This window comes from Pinus tabuliformis, chromosome 5_2 (genome assembly GCF_031772625.1).
Source record: "Pinus tabuliformis cultivar Carrire ecotype Pingquan chromosome 5_2, CPIR1, whole genome shotgun sequence".
NCBI classification, from domain to species: Eukaryota; Viridiplantae; Streptophyta; class Pinopsida; order Pinales; family Pinaceae; genus Pinus; species Pinus tabuliformis.
This window is the reverse complement of record NC_142306.1, coordinates 1,056,219,352-1,056,237,304: the sequence shown is the minus strand read 5'-3', so window position 1 is coordinate 1,056,237,304 and position 17,953 is coordinate 1,056,219,352. Positions and strand designations below refer to the sequence as shown.

Here is a 17,953-nt window from a genome sequence, read left to right as displayed (position 1 = left end):
TTTATTATAACTAATGTTAGCTTCTCAATTCTATATCATTGATTAGGTAAAAAGTGAGATTTCCTCGAGATATTCATGTCATGATTCAATCATTGGTTGAAATATAGGTACACCATGAAGACTAAAGAAGACAGCAAGGAGAATTGTTCAGGATGGGCAGCTCGAGATCCATCAGGTGTTTTGTCACCTTACCAATTTAACCGAAGGTAGGCATTGGTTTTCTAAATCTTCTCGTAGTTATATGGTTGATTGAATTTTAATATAGAAACTGCACTTCATTCTCATCTTACAAGAAAAGGACATAATAGCATTGCATTTATAACAATTGTCAGTCATAATTTCAGCTGCAAATTATGTAAAATATTTATGCACGCGATTACAAATCAACATTAAAACAGAAAACAGAAGGAATCAGCCTAGGAAAAGGATTATGTTGGATTGTTGTGATCAGCCTATTGATATATGAGTCTATGGAACAGTTTAATAGTGACCAGAAGATGAACATCCAGTGTACTATATTGTCTCTGCTGTTAGTACTTGGAACAATGTCGAGGAACACACTCATGATGAAGACAACACTAATGCAGATTATAGTTTTTCACATAGGTGATTTGCTCTATGGAAGCTTTTAGGAATGGGTTGTTGAAGATCGAAATTTAAGCATGGTCCAAAGACCATACAACTTATCCACTGGATTCACTCATGGGTCTTCTAGAAGTAATGAACTTATAATGATGATTGTTACAAGTCAGGTTAGGAGGGCTTCTAAGATAGAAAGCAAGGGATTTCGATAGAGGAAGTTCAATTTGGAAATATTGAAAGAATATTGCAGCTATAAGAAACTGAAACTGCTTGGGAGGAAATTTGATCATGTAGAAAGCTTTAAGGGCCAGGAGTTCATACTGATTCTTATTACAGAAAACAAAGAAGAGCTCAATTTTCTATAACTGGTAAAGGTATCATTTGAAGATGCTATAGAGGTCTAATTTCCAAGATTTGTACTTGCCACTTAAGTTGTGGAGTAACTGATATGATTTCAGTCATAGCAATGCAAAGATACTCGCATACATGTAAAAACAAGAGATAAGTATGAAAGCATTGAAGAGAATAACTGGATGTGTGTTAAAATCTCTTGGGAATTGCCACTCAATGCAAATTCAGAATTTTCACATCCAATGCTACTTCAATCAGTGCCTCCTATTAGTGCCCTTCTTAAAGGAAGAACCTCAGGGGAGGTCAAGCTGGACTAGGGGTAGAGGATAACCTCCTAGGTGAAGCGTGGGAGAAAGTGTACAATCAAGAACGGTCAGTCATCTAGCTTGACCTGTGATCCATATTAGTATGCCCCAAAACATTAAATGAAAACACATGATTACAGAAATGGTTAATGTACTTATCGATAGATAACCCTCCTTCAAGAAGCATGTCAAATGAGAGAGAGCACTGACTGGATCATATGTGGAGAGCTCTGATATAAAGCTATCTGTGGGCCAACATAGGGTTGTTGGCTGACTGGCTGACAAATGAGGATACATTTTTTCTCCTATAGGTTACCCACTTTTGATGGGTAACATGGTCAGCAACATGTTTTTAGATTATGAAATTATGGAAATCAAGATGTTTTTCAATAGATTATGGGACATAAAGGAATTAATGAAAAAATTGCAGGAGAATGTTAAAATGCTATGCCACCTGTAACAAAAATTGCCATCGAAGAAAGGGGAAGATATGCAGAAAGAAGAGGAAGATAATGACTTCTAGGAAGCCTTGCAATAGAGGAATGGAACCGAAAAGATAATGGAGAAAAAATTAGAAGAACCCGGAACCATGGGCAAAACAAAAAGAACAAAACATCAATGTCACCAGTCCAAACCCCTCCATTTCCTCATTCCTTAAAGGTCTCTTCATCTGTCGACGCTTGCTCCGAGATCAAAACCATTTGGGATAAGGCTGATGGCCGTGGCTTTAGCAATTAGATCATGAACAACATGAAGGAGGTCAAAACCCTTTGGAACAAATTTCATATGGTGCTTAGTAAAGCCCCCACTGTGGCAAAGTTGGTGATGAATGCTTCAGAGCCCTCATTTTCTCCCAATAGAAAGGCCTGCATCGTTTTCTTGGAACCCTTTACCCCATTTTTGGTAATAGTGATAGTGGGATTGCCCCCTTGGATGTCAAGGTTTCAACCTAAGAAATTGCTAAGGCTTGGAGAAAGGAAATGAAAACTGAGAAGAATATGGGTTGCGCTAGTAAGGTGAATATTAAGGCTTTCCTAAAGCTCTTGACCTCATTTAGGATCACAACAGAGTATGAGAGGGATGAACCTTCGTTTTGCGTATTGAAGAGGCCGGGGTGTGGACGAATTGTTACAAGAATATCTCTACAAAACCTTTCTCTTCTGCCTAAAAATTGCAGACTCAATAGTGGAATTTGGTTATGCCACAACCACCTTCCATTTGTATTGAAGAGGTGTGGACGAATTGTTACAAGAATATCTCTACAACACATTTCTCTTCTGCCTAAAAATTGCAGACTCCATAGTGGACTTTGGTTCTGCCACAACTACCTTCCATTTGTATTTAAGAGCAATCTACTATCGTAGAGGCTAAAAATTGCCCCGTAGAGGTTAATTATTAAGGAGGTTTATTACACAAAACCACCTTTACTTGGCTGTCATTCCAGGCTATTTCGAGGTTAAAATTCCAAGATTTGTGGTGTCGTTATCAAATACGAAGAGGGGGCATATCCAAGTATCAAACATTGCAATTTTTGATATTTAAGATTGACCCACAACCATCAATGTTTTGTTAGTTTTCCTGCAAACCTAGCACCTAAAACTTACTTCCTAGCATATTACAGATGTATTGATTAATTGCACAACTTGGTTCATTAACACAGTAAATTTCACGGAAGCAAAATATACCAATCACAATCATGATGACACAACAAATCCTCCAATTACAATTCTTCGTTAACTTTCAGAACTTACTTGGACTCTCGTCCTAGGAAAATGACCCAACTGAGAAGGATTACAAATTATAAAAATGCCTTGGATATGATTAAATAGATCAGGCCCTAGATCAATGCTTGATCCCCTTGGCTGATTTGGATCTCCAAGCTCTCCTGCACTCCTTCAGACCCAACACACTAGAGTATCACACTCCTCATCGAGATGCCTCTCTTAATCTTGTGCTGCTGTATGGCGTGTCTTCTCCCTCCCCTTATCCTTGCTTTTATAACTTTTCATTGAGCTAAATCCCTAACCCTAATCTCCAAAGTGATTGACGACCAATATTAGATCTCGCCTCACTTGAGATCAAGGGCTGAGATTAAAACATAATCACTAAAGTAATTATTCATTGTTCCTAAGTTTACTTTAAATCAATTAGCCAACTTAATAATTATCTGCTTTTGTAAGTTATGCTTAGGCTAAGTTACATTACCAACTTGCTCACACTTGAGCAAGTGTTCTAAGGAAATCTTTGATGACTCTTGCATGTTGGAGTTTCTAAGTCTACCAGTTAGAAACCCTCCATGCACTTTATCTGATTTATTCCTATCTACTTGTTCCGTTGCTTAACAAGTTATTTACAATGTAAATACTGAAAATAAACACTAGTGCATGCTCAACATATTACAGATCAACCACTGAAGGAAACAGAAACAATCACACCCAATGACACCATTATTTTTGGACCAATGTCCCCCAAAAAACCCAATGTGGGAAAACCGGTGCAATGATCTGAGGGTTTTCTTATTAAGCAATATTAGAGTACAATCTGGGTGCCAAAACTGGCCTTCCCAACAGAGAATTTCCTTGGCAGTAATACCTCTCAGTTTGAGACAAATTTCGTGGTTGAAACCCCGGATAATCCTTCTGGTAGCTCCTCAGCTCCAATTTGCCCCAGAAACCCCAACGTCTGCCCTTTCTGGACTACGTCAGCCCCTCCCTGCCCAATGCTGGCCCTGCGTCACCCTGAATGGGTCTGCGTCAACCTTAGGAGGCCCTGCGTCAGCCTCCTGGCCCTTTGCATCAGCAACGCTGGCCTCTCTGAGGCTCTGCGTAGCTCTCGGTTGCCTCTGCGTGAGCCCTCGCTACTACTGCGTCACCCTCTCTGGCTACTTGCTGCTCTTCCGGCACTATCTCTGACTCTCTGTTTCTCTGTACTCAATGCCCCTCAGCTGCAACTCCGATCACTGATTCTATCTCTCTTAGCAAACCCCGCTCTAGAGAATAGAATAACTGATCACTCTAGTGTACTCTCCAAATGACGCTCAAGCCCCCTCTTATACTTTTCTCATTGACATATCAACAGTCGAGATTAAGTCCCTAATCAACGGCTAAGATTAGATCTGGCTTGATCCATGTCTTTTGGACCATTCTAACACAATTTCATATTAATCCACATTAATATTTTAATTTCCCTAAGTTTAGACTTAGGGACTCTATTAAAAATATTAATTATTTTAATATCTCCTAAACTATTTAGAATCTGCCCAAACCTAAGTTGCACGAAACGGGGAAACGTAAACGAGTTTCCGAAACGGGAAGCGATACGAAACGCGACCTCCCCAAATTTTGGAAACGGGGAAACGCGAATATATATATATATATATATATATATATATTAAAAATATTTAAAAATTATTAATATATATATGTGCAATCATAAAGCATTAATGATACATTTACATTATATGATTATAATTTATTACATTTAAACATTAAGATTAAATTTACATCACATTTACTCATGAGTCATGAATAATCACATAATGAAAATAAAAATATAGGAACTGGAAAATCCAAAATCAGCCTTTATTTATATTAGTAAATGAGGCTGCAAGTACAATAAAGACTATAAGGCTGCAAGAACTATAGAGACAAGTCACAAAAGACTAATCCTCATCATAACAATCCTGCTGAAATCTCTTTCTCTTGCTGCTGAAATCTCTTTCTCCTGCTGCTGAAATCTACTTTGCTCACTGCTCAAAACACCCTAGCTGAAACAACTGCCAGTCTCCAAGAGAAACGACTTGCTGAATAGTGTGATGAGAGAATGAGACAAACTGCTCTTTTATAACTTTAGAATAGGTTTCTAGAACATCCTGGAAACCCTAAAAAAATTTAAAAACAAATTAAAAAAAAAATTAAAAAACAACTGTTTTTTTGGGGAAACGTGGCCCGTACGGCCTGGAAACGCGTTTCCGGCCGTACGGCCACGTTTCCCGACCGTACGGCCACGTTTCCGTTTCGGGAAACGTGGCCGTACGGCCGGAAACGCGTTTCCAGGCCGTACGGTACGGGGAAACGCGTTTCGTTTCCTGGGGAAACGACCCCTAGGGCCACGTTTCCTGCAACTTAGGCCCAAACCCTTTCTGGGTATGGGAGATCTCATGTGCCCCAACCTCTCCACCAAATTTCGTGGCTAGAGCACATCCGATGCTACCCAAAATCAACATTGCACACCTAGACACTTAAGCCTGTGTAGAAGTACTTACCTGAGCTACAAACATCAACACTCTCGCTTAGTGAGGGAGGTACTTTTGCTCGTTGGAACTGACTTCGATCTTGGAATCGCATTTGCTGCCATGAATGCTCCCTTTGAATTGGAATCCTTCCCTGCCACCTGGTCTAGAAACATTCTCGAGGTCTTGCTCCCCATTGACCTGGCTCCTTGAAGCCTTCTACTCCTGAACATATTGTAAGTTCATTTTATACCAAGATACCTTGACAGATTGGGAGGAATTTGTCGATTGCTCCTCTTCGGAACTTGAAGGCGAACTCCCTTTGAGCTGCTCAACCTTCGGAGCCCCCCCTCCTTGTTCTCTGCAACGACTCTGGTTTTTCCCATCGCTTGAATAGGCTAGCCTGTTAGCCTATATATGTTGTTTTGTAACTCCAATGACATGTCCCTCATTAGAGCTAGATCCCTTGGGTCTGATTAGTACCTTCCCATCCTAAAATGCTATATAGGAGCCCTACTTCTCCATCATAGAGCCTAAGAGCAGACTCCACTTGAGTTTTGGCACCCATAACATGTCCTTGACTTCTAACCTGCCTCCTAGCTGATGCTGGTGTACCATTGTTTGAATCCCCTTTATTGCATGTCTGGAATCAACTCCAAACTCTTTAGGCAATTCCCAATCCCACTCGGTCAACCTATCAAATAGCTCACCTACCCCTATCATATGCCTTGTGGCTCCATTATCTAGTAGCCACAGATCCACTGGTAATGTGCATGGGGTAAGGTAAGAAATAAGTGTGAACTCGGTTTCAAACTTCCTAGCAAACTCCTCCTGAGCTATTGTCGACATAGCTACAACTGGCTACGTACCCTTTCCACCCTTCTTCCTCTTCAAACATTGTGAAGCATAGTGTCCCATCTTATGACAAGCAAAACACTTGACCTTAGACATGTCCTTCTTCTTCTTGGGTTGTGAGGTTGCTTGAACCTTTGCTTTGTGTTGCCTAACTGATAAGAGCTAGACTCCCATCATCCCAACTCTTCTGCTGTCCTCTAGACAATGATTTCTCCCATATCTAGTTTTGGTGAAGTCATCAAAAGCTCCTTGACCACCCTGTTTCTCAACTTCCTCCCTCGGGTCTCTAGTACAAGCTATGGTGTCAAAATCAAATGCCCCTCATCATCCAACGGAGGCAACTCGGTTACTGCTACGACCTATTGTCCCAATGCCTTTTTCAGGCATGAAACATGGAACACGTTGTGAATCCGACTCTCTGAAGGCAACTCGAGCTCATAGGCCACCTCACCTACTCTCCTAACTACCTGATAGGGCCCATAAAAGCGGGGCCGCAATTTTTCTGCACTCTTCTACTTGAGTGAAGACTGTTTGTACGACTGCAAGCGTAGGTAGACCATGTCCCCTACCTCGAACTCTCTCTCCACCCTGTGCTTATCAACATATATCTTTTGTTGATTTTGGACCACCTGCATGTTGTTCTTGAGAGCCCGGAGAATCTCCTAGCTCTCTTGAACCCAATCCTTTGCCCCTCGGGCTCTGCTATCTCCAAACACCATGTCAAAAGAAGTAAGAGCATCATACCCATAAAGAGCTTGGAAAGGGGACATACCAATGGACATATGATAAGTCGTGTTGTAGCAGAATTCCCCAAGATGCAGTCACTTGACCCATGCTCTCTGTTGCTTAATCACATAGTTGCGCAGGTACCCCTCCAACCATTTGTTCACAATCTTCGTCTGCCCATCAGTTTGGGGGTGATAGCTAGTGCTGGATGTAAGCTCTGTCTCCACTAGCCGAAACAACTCCTGCCAAAAAGCCCCCATAAATCTGCTGTCCCTGTCACTCACAATGGTCTTGGGAAGACCATGCAACCAGAAAACCTCCCAAAAGAACAACTCAGCCACTTGGGAGGCTAAATATCTTAATGAAATATCAAAGAAGTGGGCAAACTTGGTCAATCTATTGACCACCTCATAGATGTAGTCCCTCCCCTGCGCAATTGGTAGCTTGGTGATGAAATCCATGAATATGCTCTGCCACTTCCTCTCCGAAATGGGAAGCGGCTGTAGCAAACCGGCCAGGTGGGTCAACTCCACCTTGTTCCTATAGAAATCCACGCACTCCCTCACGTGCCTCAAAACATGTCCCTTGAGCCCCCGCCCAGAGAATCTCTCCTGACAGCACGATATGTCTTGAGGAAGCTTTGGTGCCCTGCTAGTGGGGAATCATGAGCTGCTTGCATGATCCTCTCCTTCAGCTGAGATCCTCGTACCAGATAGATCCGGTCCTTATAGTAAATCACATCGTCCATCACCCTGAACTGGTCACCCTTGTGTGTGCCATCCAAAATATCACAAGCTTGCTTGTCCTTGGAGTACTCAACCAATAGTTGAGCCTTCCAATCCTGCGTGACATCCATCAAAGACAGCGCTGCTGGTCTCCTAGGGAGGGCATCTGCTACCACATTATGTTTACCTTTCTCATGCTCAATCTCAATATCGTAAGCCTGGAGCTTACTCACCCATTTTTTGCTGCCTTTCCTCTAATGACTGCTGCTCAAGGAGGAATCGAAGACTATTGTGATTAGTCTTCACTTTGAACCAGTTGCCCACTATATACTGTTTGAATTTGGCTAGTGCATGCATCACTGCCAACATCTCGTTGTCATACACAAAGTACAACCGCTCATGAGGCAATAGTTTTCTACTCTCAAACGCAATAGGATGGCTCCCTTGTGTCGAAGACAACCCCAACCCCTTCATCGGAGGCATCACACTCCAGCAGAAAGGGCCATGTGAAATCCGACAAGGCTAAGGTTGGGCAACTGCTCATGACCCTACTAAGGTGCTCAAAAGCCTCCTTTGCCCCTTGCGTCCACTCAAAAGCTCCCCGCTTCGTCAAATCCATAAGAGGTGTTGCAAGTTGTGAGAACCCTCTCACAAATATCCTGTAATACGTACAAATGCCTAGGAAACCCCTCAACTCCGTCACGTTCTTGGGTGTGGATCAATCCAGTATAGCTTGAATCTTCTCCTAATGCACCTTCACTCCATCTTCCCCAATCACATGCCCCAGGTACAATATCTTTGTTAGTCCAAACTCACATTTGGACATATTCGCATACAACTGCTGCTCCTCAAGTATGTGAAGTACTTCCTCCAAGTGCTGAAGGTGCTCCTCCCATGTCCCGCTGTAAATGAGTATGTCATCAAAGAAATCCAAGACAAAGCGCCTCAGTTACCCACAGAACACGTGGTTCATACAAGATTGGAATGTAGTTGGAGCATTGGTTAGCCAAAAGGGCATCACCAAGAACTCGAAATGTCCATAATGGCCGCGAAAAGCAGTCTTCGGGATATCTTGCTCCCTCATGCGGATCTGGTGATATCCTGGACACGGATCTATCTTAGAGAAGTATTTAGCTGCTCTAAGCTCACCCATCAACTCATCTATGCATTGAATGGGATATCTGTTCTTCAAGGTCTTCTTATTGAGAGCCCGATAGTCGATACACATGCGCATCGTCCCATTTTTCTTCTTCACCAACACCACGGAAGAAGCAAATGAGCTCAAGCTAGGCCTGATGTGTCCCAGTCTCAACAATTCATGAATGGCCCGCTCTATCTCATCCTTATAGGCCTTTGGATGCTTATAAAGGGTGGTGATGACTGCGTTCACCCCCTCCTCCAACTCAATGGTGTGCTCAAATCCATGGTCTAGCGGTCTACCTGGTGGAACATCCCCAAAACCCCCTGGTGCCTCTCCAATAAGGCTAGTATATCTGGGTGTGTAGACTGTGACCGTGTCCCTGACTCAGAAACCCGCAACTCAACTACACACTCCACATCTCCATGTTGCAAATTTGCCTCCATTCGGTGAGATGAAACTGTCTGAGGGGGCTAAGAGTGCATTCCCCTTAGCAATATAGGCTTCCCATCTGGCCCCTTGAACTCCATCTCTAGCTTCTGCCAATCTGTAGTGATCTTCCCCAATGCGTACAACCATTGGACACCCAACATCACATTAGTGTCTGGGACATCAACCACGAAGAAATGATCAGTTAGTGAGTAGTTCCCCATCTTCAAGGTCAGCCCGGGGACATAGTACGTTGCATGGTCTGGTCTCCGAGTACCAAAACCGAGAACCCCTCAAATGTAGTTGTCTGGATGCCCCTATGCTCCACCATGCTCCACCATCTGGGCATCAATGAAATTGTGGGTGGCCCCACTGTCAACCAGGACTCGCACACGCTGCCCCTATATGGTCCCCCTGATCCTGAGTGTCAAATACTTCAGCACACCCCAAAGTGAAGCAAGAACTCCCCCGGTTGGGGCAAATGACCCTCCTCTAGGTGATGGTGGTGGTTCTCTCGATGATGGTCCTCCCTCATCCCCTAGCTCCTCAACTGTCTCGACCTCCTTCTCCTCCAGCTCACTATCTGAGAACACCTCAATGAAATGGGCCTTGCTCTTGGTGCACTTGTGCCCTGGTTGCCAAGGCTCCTGGCACGTGAAACACAAGCTCCTCCTCTGAAGATCTCTTTGAGTCTCATCATCCAGCTGGCCACGTCCTCTATCTCTCTGCGATGGCTTGGTGTCTTGGGTCTCTTGTGGTGCCGTGGGTCTAGAGCAGTGTTGTAGGAAACATCCCCCCCCCCCCCCCGCCCCGATTTAAACCCCGAAACGCGATCTGTACGGATGCGTGGGGGAAGCGCCGTTCGAAATGCGCTTCAAAAAAATCGAAACGCGTCTTGCACTGATAAACACGCTTCCTGGAAATTCCGGAAGCATGTGTTCGAAGCGCGTTTCGTACGACGCTTTGGCCGTACGAAGCGCTGCACTTCGGAGGCTGAATCGTATGGATCACGTACGATTTTTTATTTTATTTATTTTATTATTATTATTTCCCGCTGCGTGGCCAAAAAAACCTGTTTTTTTATTTTATTTTTTATTTTTTATTTTTGTGTGAGTTGGCTTGTTGGGGGTGGGTCCACCTTGGGTTAGGGTGTGGAATGAAAGGATTAAAGCAGTGTTCCACGGGGACGCGTCCCCCAGGGTCGGGTGCGCGCACCCTCGCTCTCTTGGGGTGCGTTTCCCCACGCACCCTTTTTGGGGAGTCTTGGGGAGACGCAAGGGGTGCGTTTTGTGGGAGTCTAGACTCCCCAAGACTCCCAAAAAAGGGTGCTTCTGGGAGTCCCCTTTCAGTGTGGGAGTCTAGACTCCCCAAAAAGGGTGCGCCTCGGTGTCTAATAAGACTTAAAACTTAAAAATTCAAAAATCAAAACCATTAATTTTTTTTTTTTTAAACTAAAATTTAAACTAAATAACTAAAACTTAAAAGCCTAAACCTTAAAGTTAAAAGCTCATTTCATTTCAACCCAAAGTCATTTCCATTTCACTCTTAACTATTTTTGAGTTTGAACTTTGAAACTTTGAGTTATATAGATTTAGTGTTCAAACTTTGGAAATATACTAGTATGTTTTGCTTTCAATTTAGATTCTAGAATGATGAATAATGAATTTAGTTTTTAAATCAATGTAGATTGTAGAATGATGAACCATTGAATGATGAATGATATCGATCAATGTATTTGAATATTTTATTATTGATTTTTATTTTTGCTTTTCGAATCTCATGGTATGTATGAATAATAATTAATTCAATAATGAGACTTGTCACTTGAGTATGTCATATGAATGATGTATGTATCAAAATGAATGATGAGGATGGATCAATGATTCAAATTTCAATTGTCTATTTAATATTTTTATGCTTTCATTATTGAACAGTGAACAATGAATATGAACTTGAATTTTATATATATATATATACCTCGACGACTCCCCGCACCCCCGAAATTTCCCTAAAATTTGAGGGTACTCCCACACGTCCCCCCTGTGCGTCTCCCCGCAGTGTCTCCCGCACCGGAGTCTTGGTGGAACATTGGATTAAAGCCCCCATTCATCCCTCATTTACTCACTTTGAGTTTATGAGAGTTGGAGAAGAGAAGAGAGGAGAGCTTGGAGGAGTGAAGGAGGAGGAGCTAGGAGGAGGAGCTTGGAGTAGGAGCTTGGAGGACTTTATCTACAAGAGCTAAAGGGGTAAGTGCGAATCCCAAACTCCCTAATTTTTTTGACATTTTTTTTGTATTTTTCTCCTCCCTCTCCTATTCTTTCCCATTGTTTCTACTTGCTCCTTTACTTGCAGGTTGTCCACCACCTATATCCATATTCCAAGATGGTGTTCTTTTGGCTTTTATGTATCATTCCACTTTTGGTTTTAATGATGGCAAGGGGGAGTAGGAATAGAAGGGAAGAAGCACAAGAGGACAATGGTCCCAATATGAGTGACCCAATGTATGATGAGAAGGAAGGGTTTGAAGAGGAAGGGGATGAAATTGAACCTGAAGGGGAAACTGAAACACTAGAGGGGAAAGCTGCATTAACACCCTTGTGGAACTATGTGACCAAACTTGAAGGGGGAAAGGGTGGTGGAAGCTACAAATTTTTTTGCCCTCATGGTTGTCATGGAGGAAAACCATTTAGTGGTTCATATACCTGTGTGAGGAGGCATCTTTGTGGGGTGATGGACAGTGATGATAAAAAGGGTGCTGTGGGGATACAAATTTGCTCAAACATTTCGTCTGAAGAAAGAAGAAAATACATCCAAATAGAGGAGGCTGCACAACAAAAAAGCAAGAAACAAAAAACTCATTCTGAATCAAGTGCAACCTCTAGATTTGGTAGCTCATCTCCTCATGGTACTTCTGGAAGCTCTAGAGGTAAAAGAACAATAGGGGATTTCCTTAATGTTGTTGGGAGGGATGATGTGGATGGAAGGATATTCCGATTTCTTTGTGCTTGCGGTGTACCATTCAATGTGCTTCGCTCTCCCTATTGGCATGAAATGGTAAAGGCCATCAATGAAGCCCCAAAAGGATACAAGTCCCCCAACTATGAGAAAGATAGAACAATGTTATTAGAAAGAGAAAAGAGCAAAGGTTCAAAGAGCTTTGACACGTTTTACAAATGAGTGGGTAGATTGTGGGGTATCCATTGTATCAGATGGGTGGACAAATATTAGAAACCAACATTTGATAAATGTTCTTGGTGTTTTTGCTAGTGGTGCAGTATTTATTACATGTCATGACTCCTCCATCAGCGCATCTTCACAAAACATTGCAGATCTCCTATTGGAATCAATCAAAGATGTTGGTCTGAATAATGTGGTTCAAGTGATCACAGATAATGCAACAAATTGTAAGGTAGCAGGAAAAATTATTGAGTGTACTCATCAACACATCGTTTGGTCTGGGTGCCTGGTTCACACATTGAACCTTTTGATGCATGATATTGTGAAGCATAAAGAATGTGGGTGGATTAATGAGCTTTACAGGAGAGGGAAGCAACTCATTAAATTCATCACAGGGCATACAAGGGTAAACTAATTCTATGGCACTTACTCCAAGTTGCAGTTGCTTAAACTTGCAAAGACAAGATTTGCTAGTTATTACCTCACCTTTAGGCGGCTAGTGAAGGTGAGACAAGCTTTAACTAATATGGTGTGTGCTGAAAATTGGGATGAAATTAACACTAACAGAGATGGTGCTAATGCAGCCAAGGACACTATTCTTGACATGTACTTTTGGTCACAGGTTAAATATGTTTTGCAATTCACCAAACCAATTTATTACATGATCAAGTTTGGAGATTCAGATCGACCAATAATTGGGGAGGTGTATGAGCAAATGGATAGCATGTTGGGGCATATTAAAGACATTGTTGAGCCTAGAGATATCACCTTGTACAATTATATTCATGCAAAGGTGGAAAACTGATGGGAAATGCTAAATTTTCCATTGCATGCATTAGCATTTGTTTTGACACCTAAATACTATCATCCATCATGGCTTTCAACACTAGCACCTTGGGGGGGAAGCAGGAGAAAACCACACCAAGATCAAGAGGTTCACAAAAAATATATGATTGCATTGATTAAATTAATCCCTGATGAGGAGGAGGCTGCCATGGTACGGAGACAGTTGAGCAACTATATGCTTAACACTGGTCCATTTGGGAGCATGCATGCAATTAGAGATCGAGAGACTTTTTCTTCTCTTGAGTGGTGGAACATGCATGGAGGGGCTACTCCACTTCTACAGACTTTGGCATTGTGTGTGCTATCACAGGTGGTAAACACTTCTTCTGTAGAGAAGTGTTGGAGCTCTTATTCTTTCAACCACAGTGTTAAAAGGAACAGGTTGAGTTTAGACCGGGCAGAGAGCTTGGTTTATGTTCATTACAACTTGCGATTGTTGTCCCATTACTGTGATGACGCAAAGACTAATAAAGACCTTAAGATTTGGGACAAGAATCCAGAGGAGCCCAATTTGGAGGATGGAGTGTTGCGATTAGAGCAATTAGAGGATGCTCTTATCCAGGGATGTCCATTGTGGTATGAATTTTTCTTATAAAGCATTTCTCTAATTCATGTTTTTAATTTTTTTTGTTAACTAGTTTTTTTTTTGTATGAATTTTTTGAGCGATTCCAAGATGATGATGATCGTGTTGAGATGTCACCCCCATCTGGTCCCTTGGTTCCTAGGTTCCATGGTTCAACACCAACAGCAGGGGGTTTGTCTTCATCAGTTTCAGTGCCACTGCCACAACTTCCACAGGCACCATCTTCTTCATTGCCACCACGTGGAGGCCCACCGCCACGTTCTCTTCGTGGTGGAAGGAGGAAAGGTTAGTAGATATATTCACAATTTACTACTTTTGTCATAGATTAATCATTAGACTTGTAGGCTTGTGTATTTGAACCTTTTTTGTCTTGGTGGTGACCAAGTGACATATTTTGTAAACATTATTATTTGAATTTTGGACATGACAAATGTTGACAGTTGCTCACTTGCTAGATAAATCATAATATGCTCTATGTTTCATGTTTTATAATATGCTTAAATGTTTTATGTTTTGTAATATGCTTAAAAATTTGATGTATGTTTGTAATTGCTAGAATATAGATGGTTGATGTACATACTAGTAACTACAATGGAATCATGGATGCCATACCTATCTTGATTTATGCAAAAATATGCATGTTTTCATGTCTTCTACAACTAATTTGGTATTTGGGATGTCTGTTTTGAGTATAAATGCAAATATATATATATATATATATATATATATAGTAGACGCTTCGCTTCTTAGATTTTTGGAAAATGACGCTTCCGCATCCCCGCTTCCAAAAAATGTCCCCGTTTTGTCCCCGCTTTGTGCAACATTGGTCTAGAGGGAAGAAATGTTCGTGTCTTGGGCACTGCATCAATCATGTCCTGGGTCCTGGAGATAGCATTCAGAAGTGACATGGGTTTGTAAGCCCTCACCCAACCACGCAAAGGCTCAGCAAGCCCCTCCACAAATAACATAATTAGTTGGGCCTTTGAAATGTCAACCACCATCACTGCCAATCTTTGGAACTTTGTAATGTACACCTCTATGCTACCAGGCTGCTTCAGATGGGCTAACTCCCTGAAATGCAACTCTGGGTCCTTCCTCTCAAACCTCTCCAGCAACCTCCGAGTGAACTCTGTGTACGTGGTGATATGGATATGCCCCAACGTGATCAATCCATGATACCACCACTCCTGGACATCTCCCTCCAAGTTAAGAGTAGCAAATTGTATGGCATCGACTTCCCACATGGGGTTCAAATGGAAGTATGTTTCTTGATTCTGGATCCATGCCCCTGCTGAACTCTTCGTTGACCCATCAAAATTCGAAAGTGTAACCTTCCCTGCCAACTTCTGCACTCCATGGTTGGATGTTCCCCCTCTGTAGTGGGTTCCAACCCCTCTAGTGTGCCTCTCCTTAACGTGGATGTATTCCCCAAAAGACATCACCCACTTAATTCGGGCATCCAACCCCTCATATTCATCAATGCCTGATGCAACTGAATGGACCAAATCTGCAACCGAGTCTGGCTCCCTCTCCGGCTCGGCCTCCTCCACAAAGTGAGGTAAAGTAGGACGACCTGCCTGCCCACGTTGGGCAGTGTGTGGGAGATGATAAGTATGGCTGCCTCCTCCTACTCTGGAGCCCCCATCACCTTGAGGCTCTCCCTCAGGCCTACCACCCAACTGCAGCCCCATCACCTGCTGCATCATGTCCATCATGATCTTCCCTTGCCTCATCATGTGCTGATTAGTCCTCAACAACTCCTCCAAAACTTAGTTCTGACCCATTGGCTTGGGTTGCTCGTTGTCCTCCTGATTGTCCATCCCTTCTCTACAGTGCTCCACCTCGGTGTCTAAAAGTGGGTCTGGGCCTTCGTTTCTACCTCGACCCCTGCCTCTGCCTCTACCACGACCTCTATGGAAAACTACCCCTTGGTATTGTGGTGGCATCACCTATAGCTGTTCCCCACCTTGGCCAAGAACATGATCCGATACCACTGTAATATTCCTAGTGGAAATTTTACATTGATAACAAAGGCATGCAAATATAATAACACATAAATTTTCAAAAATGCATACACATAAACCCGAAATTTTTGCAAATCCCCAAATTGGCCAATTTTATTAATAATAACTGTTGTGGTACAAATAAGTTGGAGAAAGTACACCTGGGCTTGCACAAGGCAATCTACAAGCACTAGGAAATGAATACAAGAAAGCCCAACAACTGTAATAACCATGTTGAAGTTTCTAAGTTTACTTAATTTAGAAACCCTTCATGCACTTTTCCTGATTTATTCCTACCTACTTGTTATTTTTCTTTTAACAAGTTATTTACAATGTAAATATTGAAAATAAACACCAGTGCATGCTCAACATATTATAGATAAGCAACTAAAAGAAAAAAGAACAAACACACCACATGACGCCATTATTTTTGGACCAATGTCCCCGGAGAAACCCAATGTGGGAAAACCGGTGCAACCATTAGAGGGTTTTCTTATTAAGCAATATCAGAGTACAATCTAGGTGTCGAAACTGGCCTACCCAACAGAGAATTTCCTTAGCAGCTATACCTCACAGTTTGAGAGAGATCTCTTGGCTGAAACCCCGGAAAATCCTTCCTGCAGCTCCTCAGCACAAAACTGCTCTACAACCCCAGCGTCTGCCCAAACTGGACTGCGTCAGCCCCTCTCTATCTCACGCTGGCCCTGCGTCAGTCTTTCTAGGCTTGCGTCAGCCCTAGGAGGCCTTGCGTCAGCTCTGGGAGCTTTTGCGTCAATTGCGCTGGCCCCTCTGGTGCTCTGTGCAGCGCTTGGCTGTCTCTGCGTGGCCTTGCATGAGCCCTTGCTGGCTTTGCGTCACCCTCCTTGGCTGCTGCGCTTCTCTCCCGACACAATCTCTGCCTTCTATGTTTCTCTGTACTCAATGCCCCTCAGCTGCTCTCTCGATCACTGATTCTATCTCTCTTAGCAAATCCCGCTGTAGAGAATAGAATGACTGATCATCTAGTGTATTCTCCAAGTGACCCTCAAGCCTCCTCTTATACTTTTCCTGTTGACATCTCAACGGCCAAGATTAAGTCCCTAATCAACGGCTAAGATTAGATATGGCTTGATCCATGTCTTTTGGACCACTCTAACACAGATTCATATTAATACCAGTGTTGTTAAAATCGCGATAAAATCGCGATTTTATCGGAAAATCGCGATTTTTCATCTTGCCGATCAAATCGCGATTTTTATACGAAAAAATCGCCTACTTTTTTTTTGCCGATTTTTTCGTTAAAAATCGCGCTTTTTTCAAAAAATCGCGATTTTTTCGAAAAAAGCGCGATTTTTAACGAAAAAATCGTGGGGGCTCAGGACAGCATAGTTTTATAACTCATGCAATGTTTTTTGAAAGAAACAAATAATTTTTGAGTGGGGTAGCTTAATGATCAAGTCTAGGCCCTAGTATGGATATGCTATTCATGGTAATGTTAAATTCTTAAAGTAAAAGTGACATTCTCCTTAATCTTCATTTTCATCCTTTTACTTAAATTTTTAACATTACCATGAAATGACTCAGGATGTTTGAGAGTGGTTCCAGCCTCATTGGATTTCATATGGAGAAAGTAGAATTTTAGATTTCATTTAAAATCCAGCAGACTTATCAGTTTTTCAGGATTTCAGGATTGGGAGATTGTAATGTTTCCAGGTGACACCACCTGCCCGGGCTACCCCTGCCACCAGTAGAGGACGTGGTCTACCTCCTATAGCTCCTACTTCTAGTTCTTCAACGTCTAGATCACATCAGACTCCACTGCCATTTCCACCTGCACGGGCACCAGCATCTACATCTAGAGGGAAAGGGAAAGCTGTGGCATTTTCTCGCAAGAGGGGCAGAGGAAATCAATAGGATTAGACTTTCATTTTATTGTACATGACATTATGACATGATGAGATACATTATCATATTTTTTGTTGATATTTTGAGGCTGAGTTGGGACTTACTATTCAGGACATG

At 42.4% G+C, this 17,953-nt stretch overlaps 1 protein-coding gene across 5 annotated transcripts in view; it reads left to right on the top strand.

Annotated features, from left to right (window-relative positions):
• The window catches only part of LOC149162863 (putative cinnamyl alcohol dehydrogenase 1), a 378,702-nt gene that overhangs the window by 106,875 nt on the left and 253,874 nt on the right, over nt 1-17,953 (top strand). For all 5 annotated transcript variants that reach the window (XM_089437416.1, XM_089437415.1, XM_089437418.1 and 2 more), the window contains one exon: nt 108-206. In XM_089437416.1, coding sequence (XP_089293542.1) covers nt 115-206 — 92 coding nt within the window. In that variant the 5' untranslated portion in view covers nt 108-114. The remainder of the gene's footprint in view (nt 1-107; nt 207-17,953) is intronic.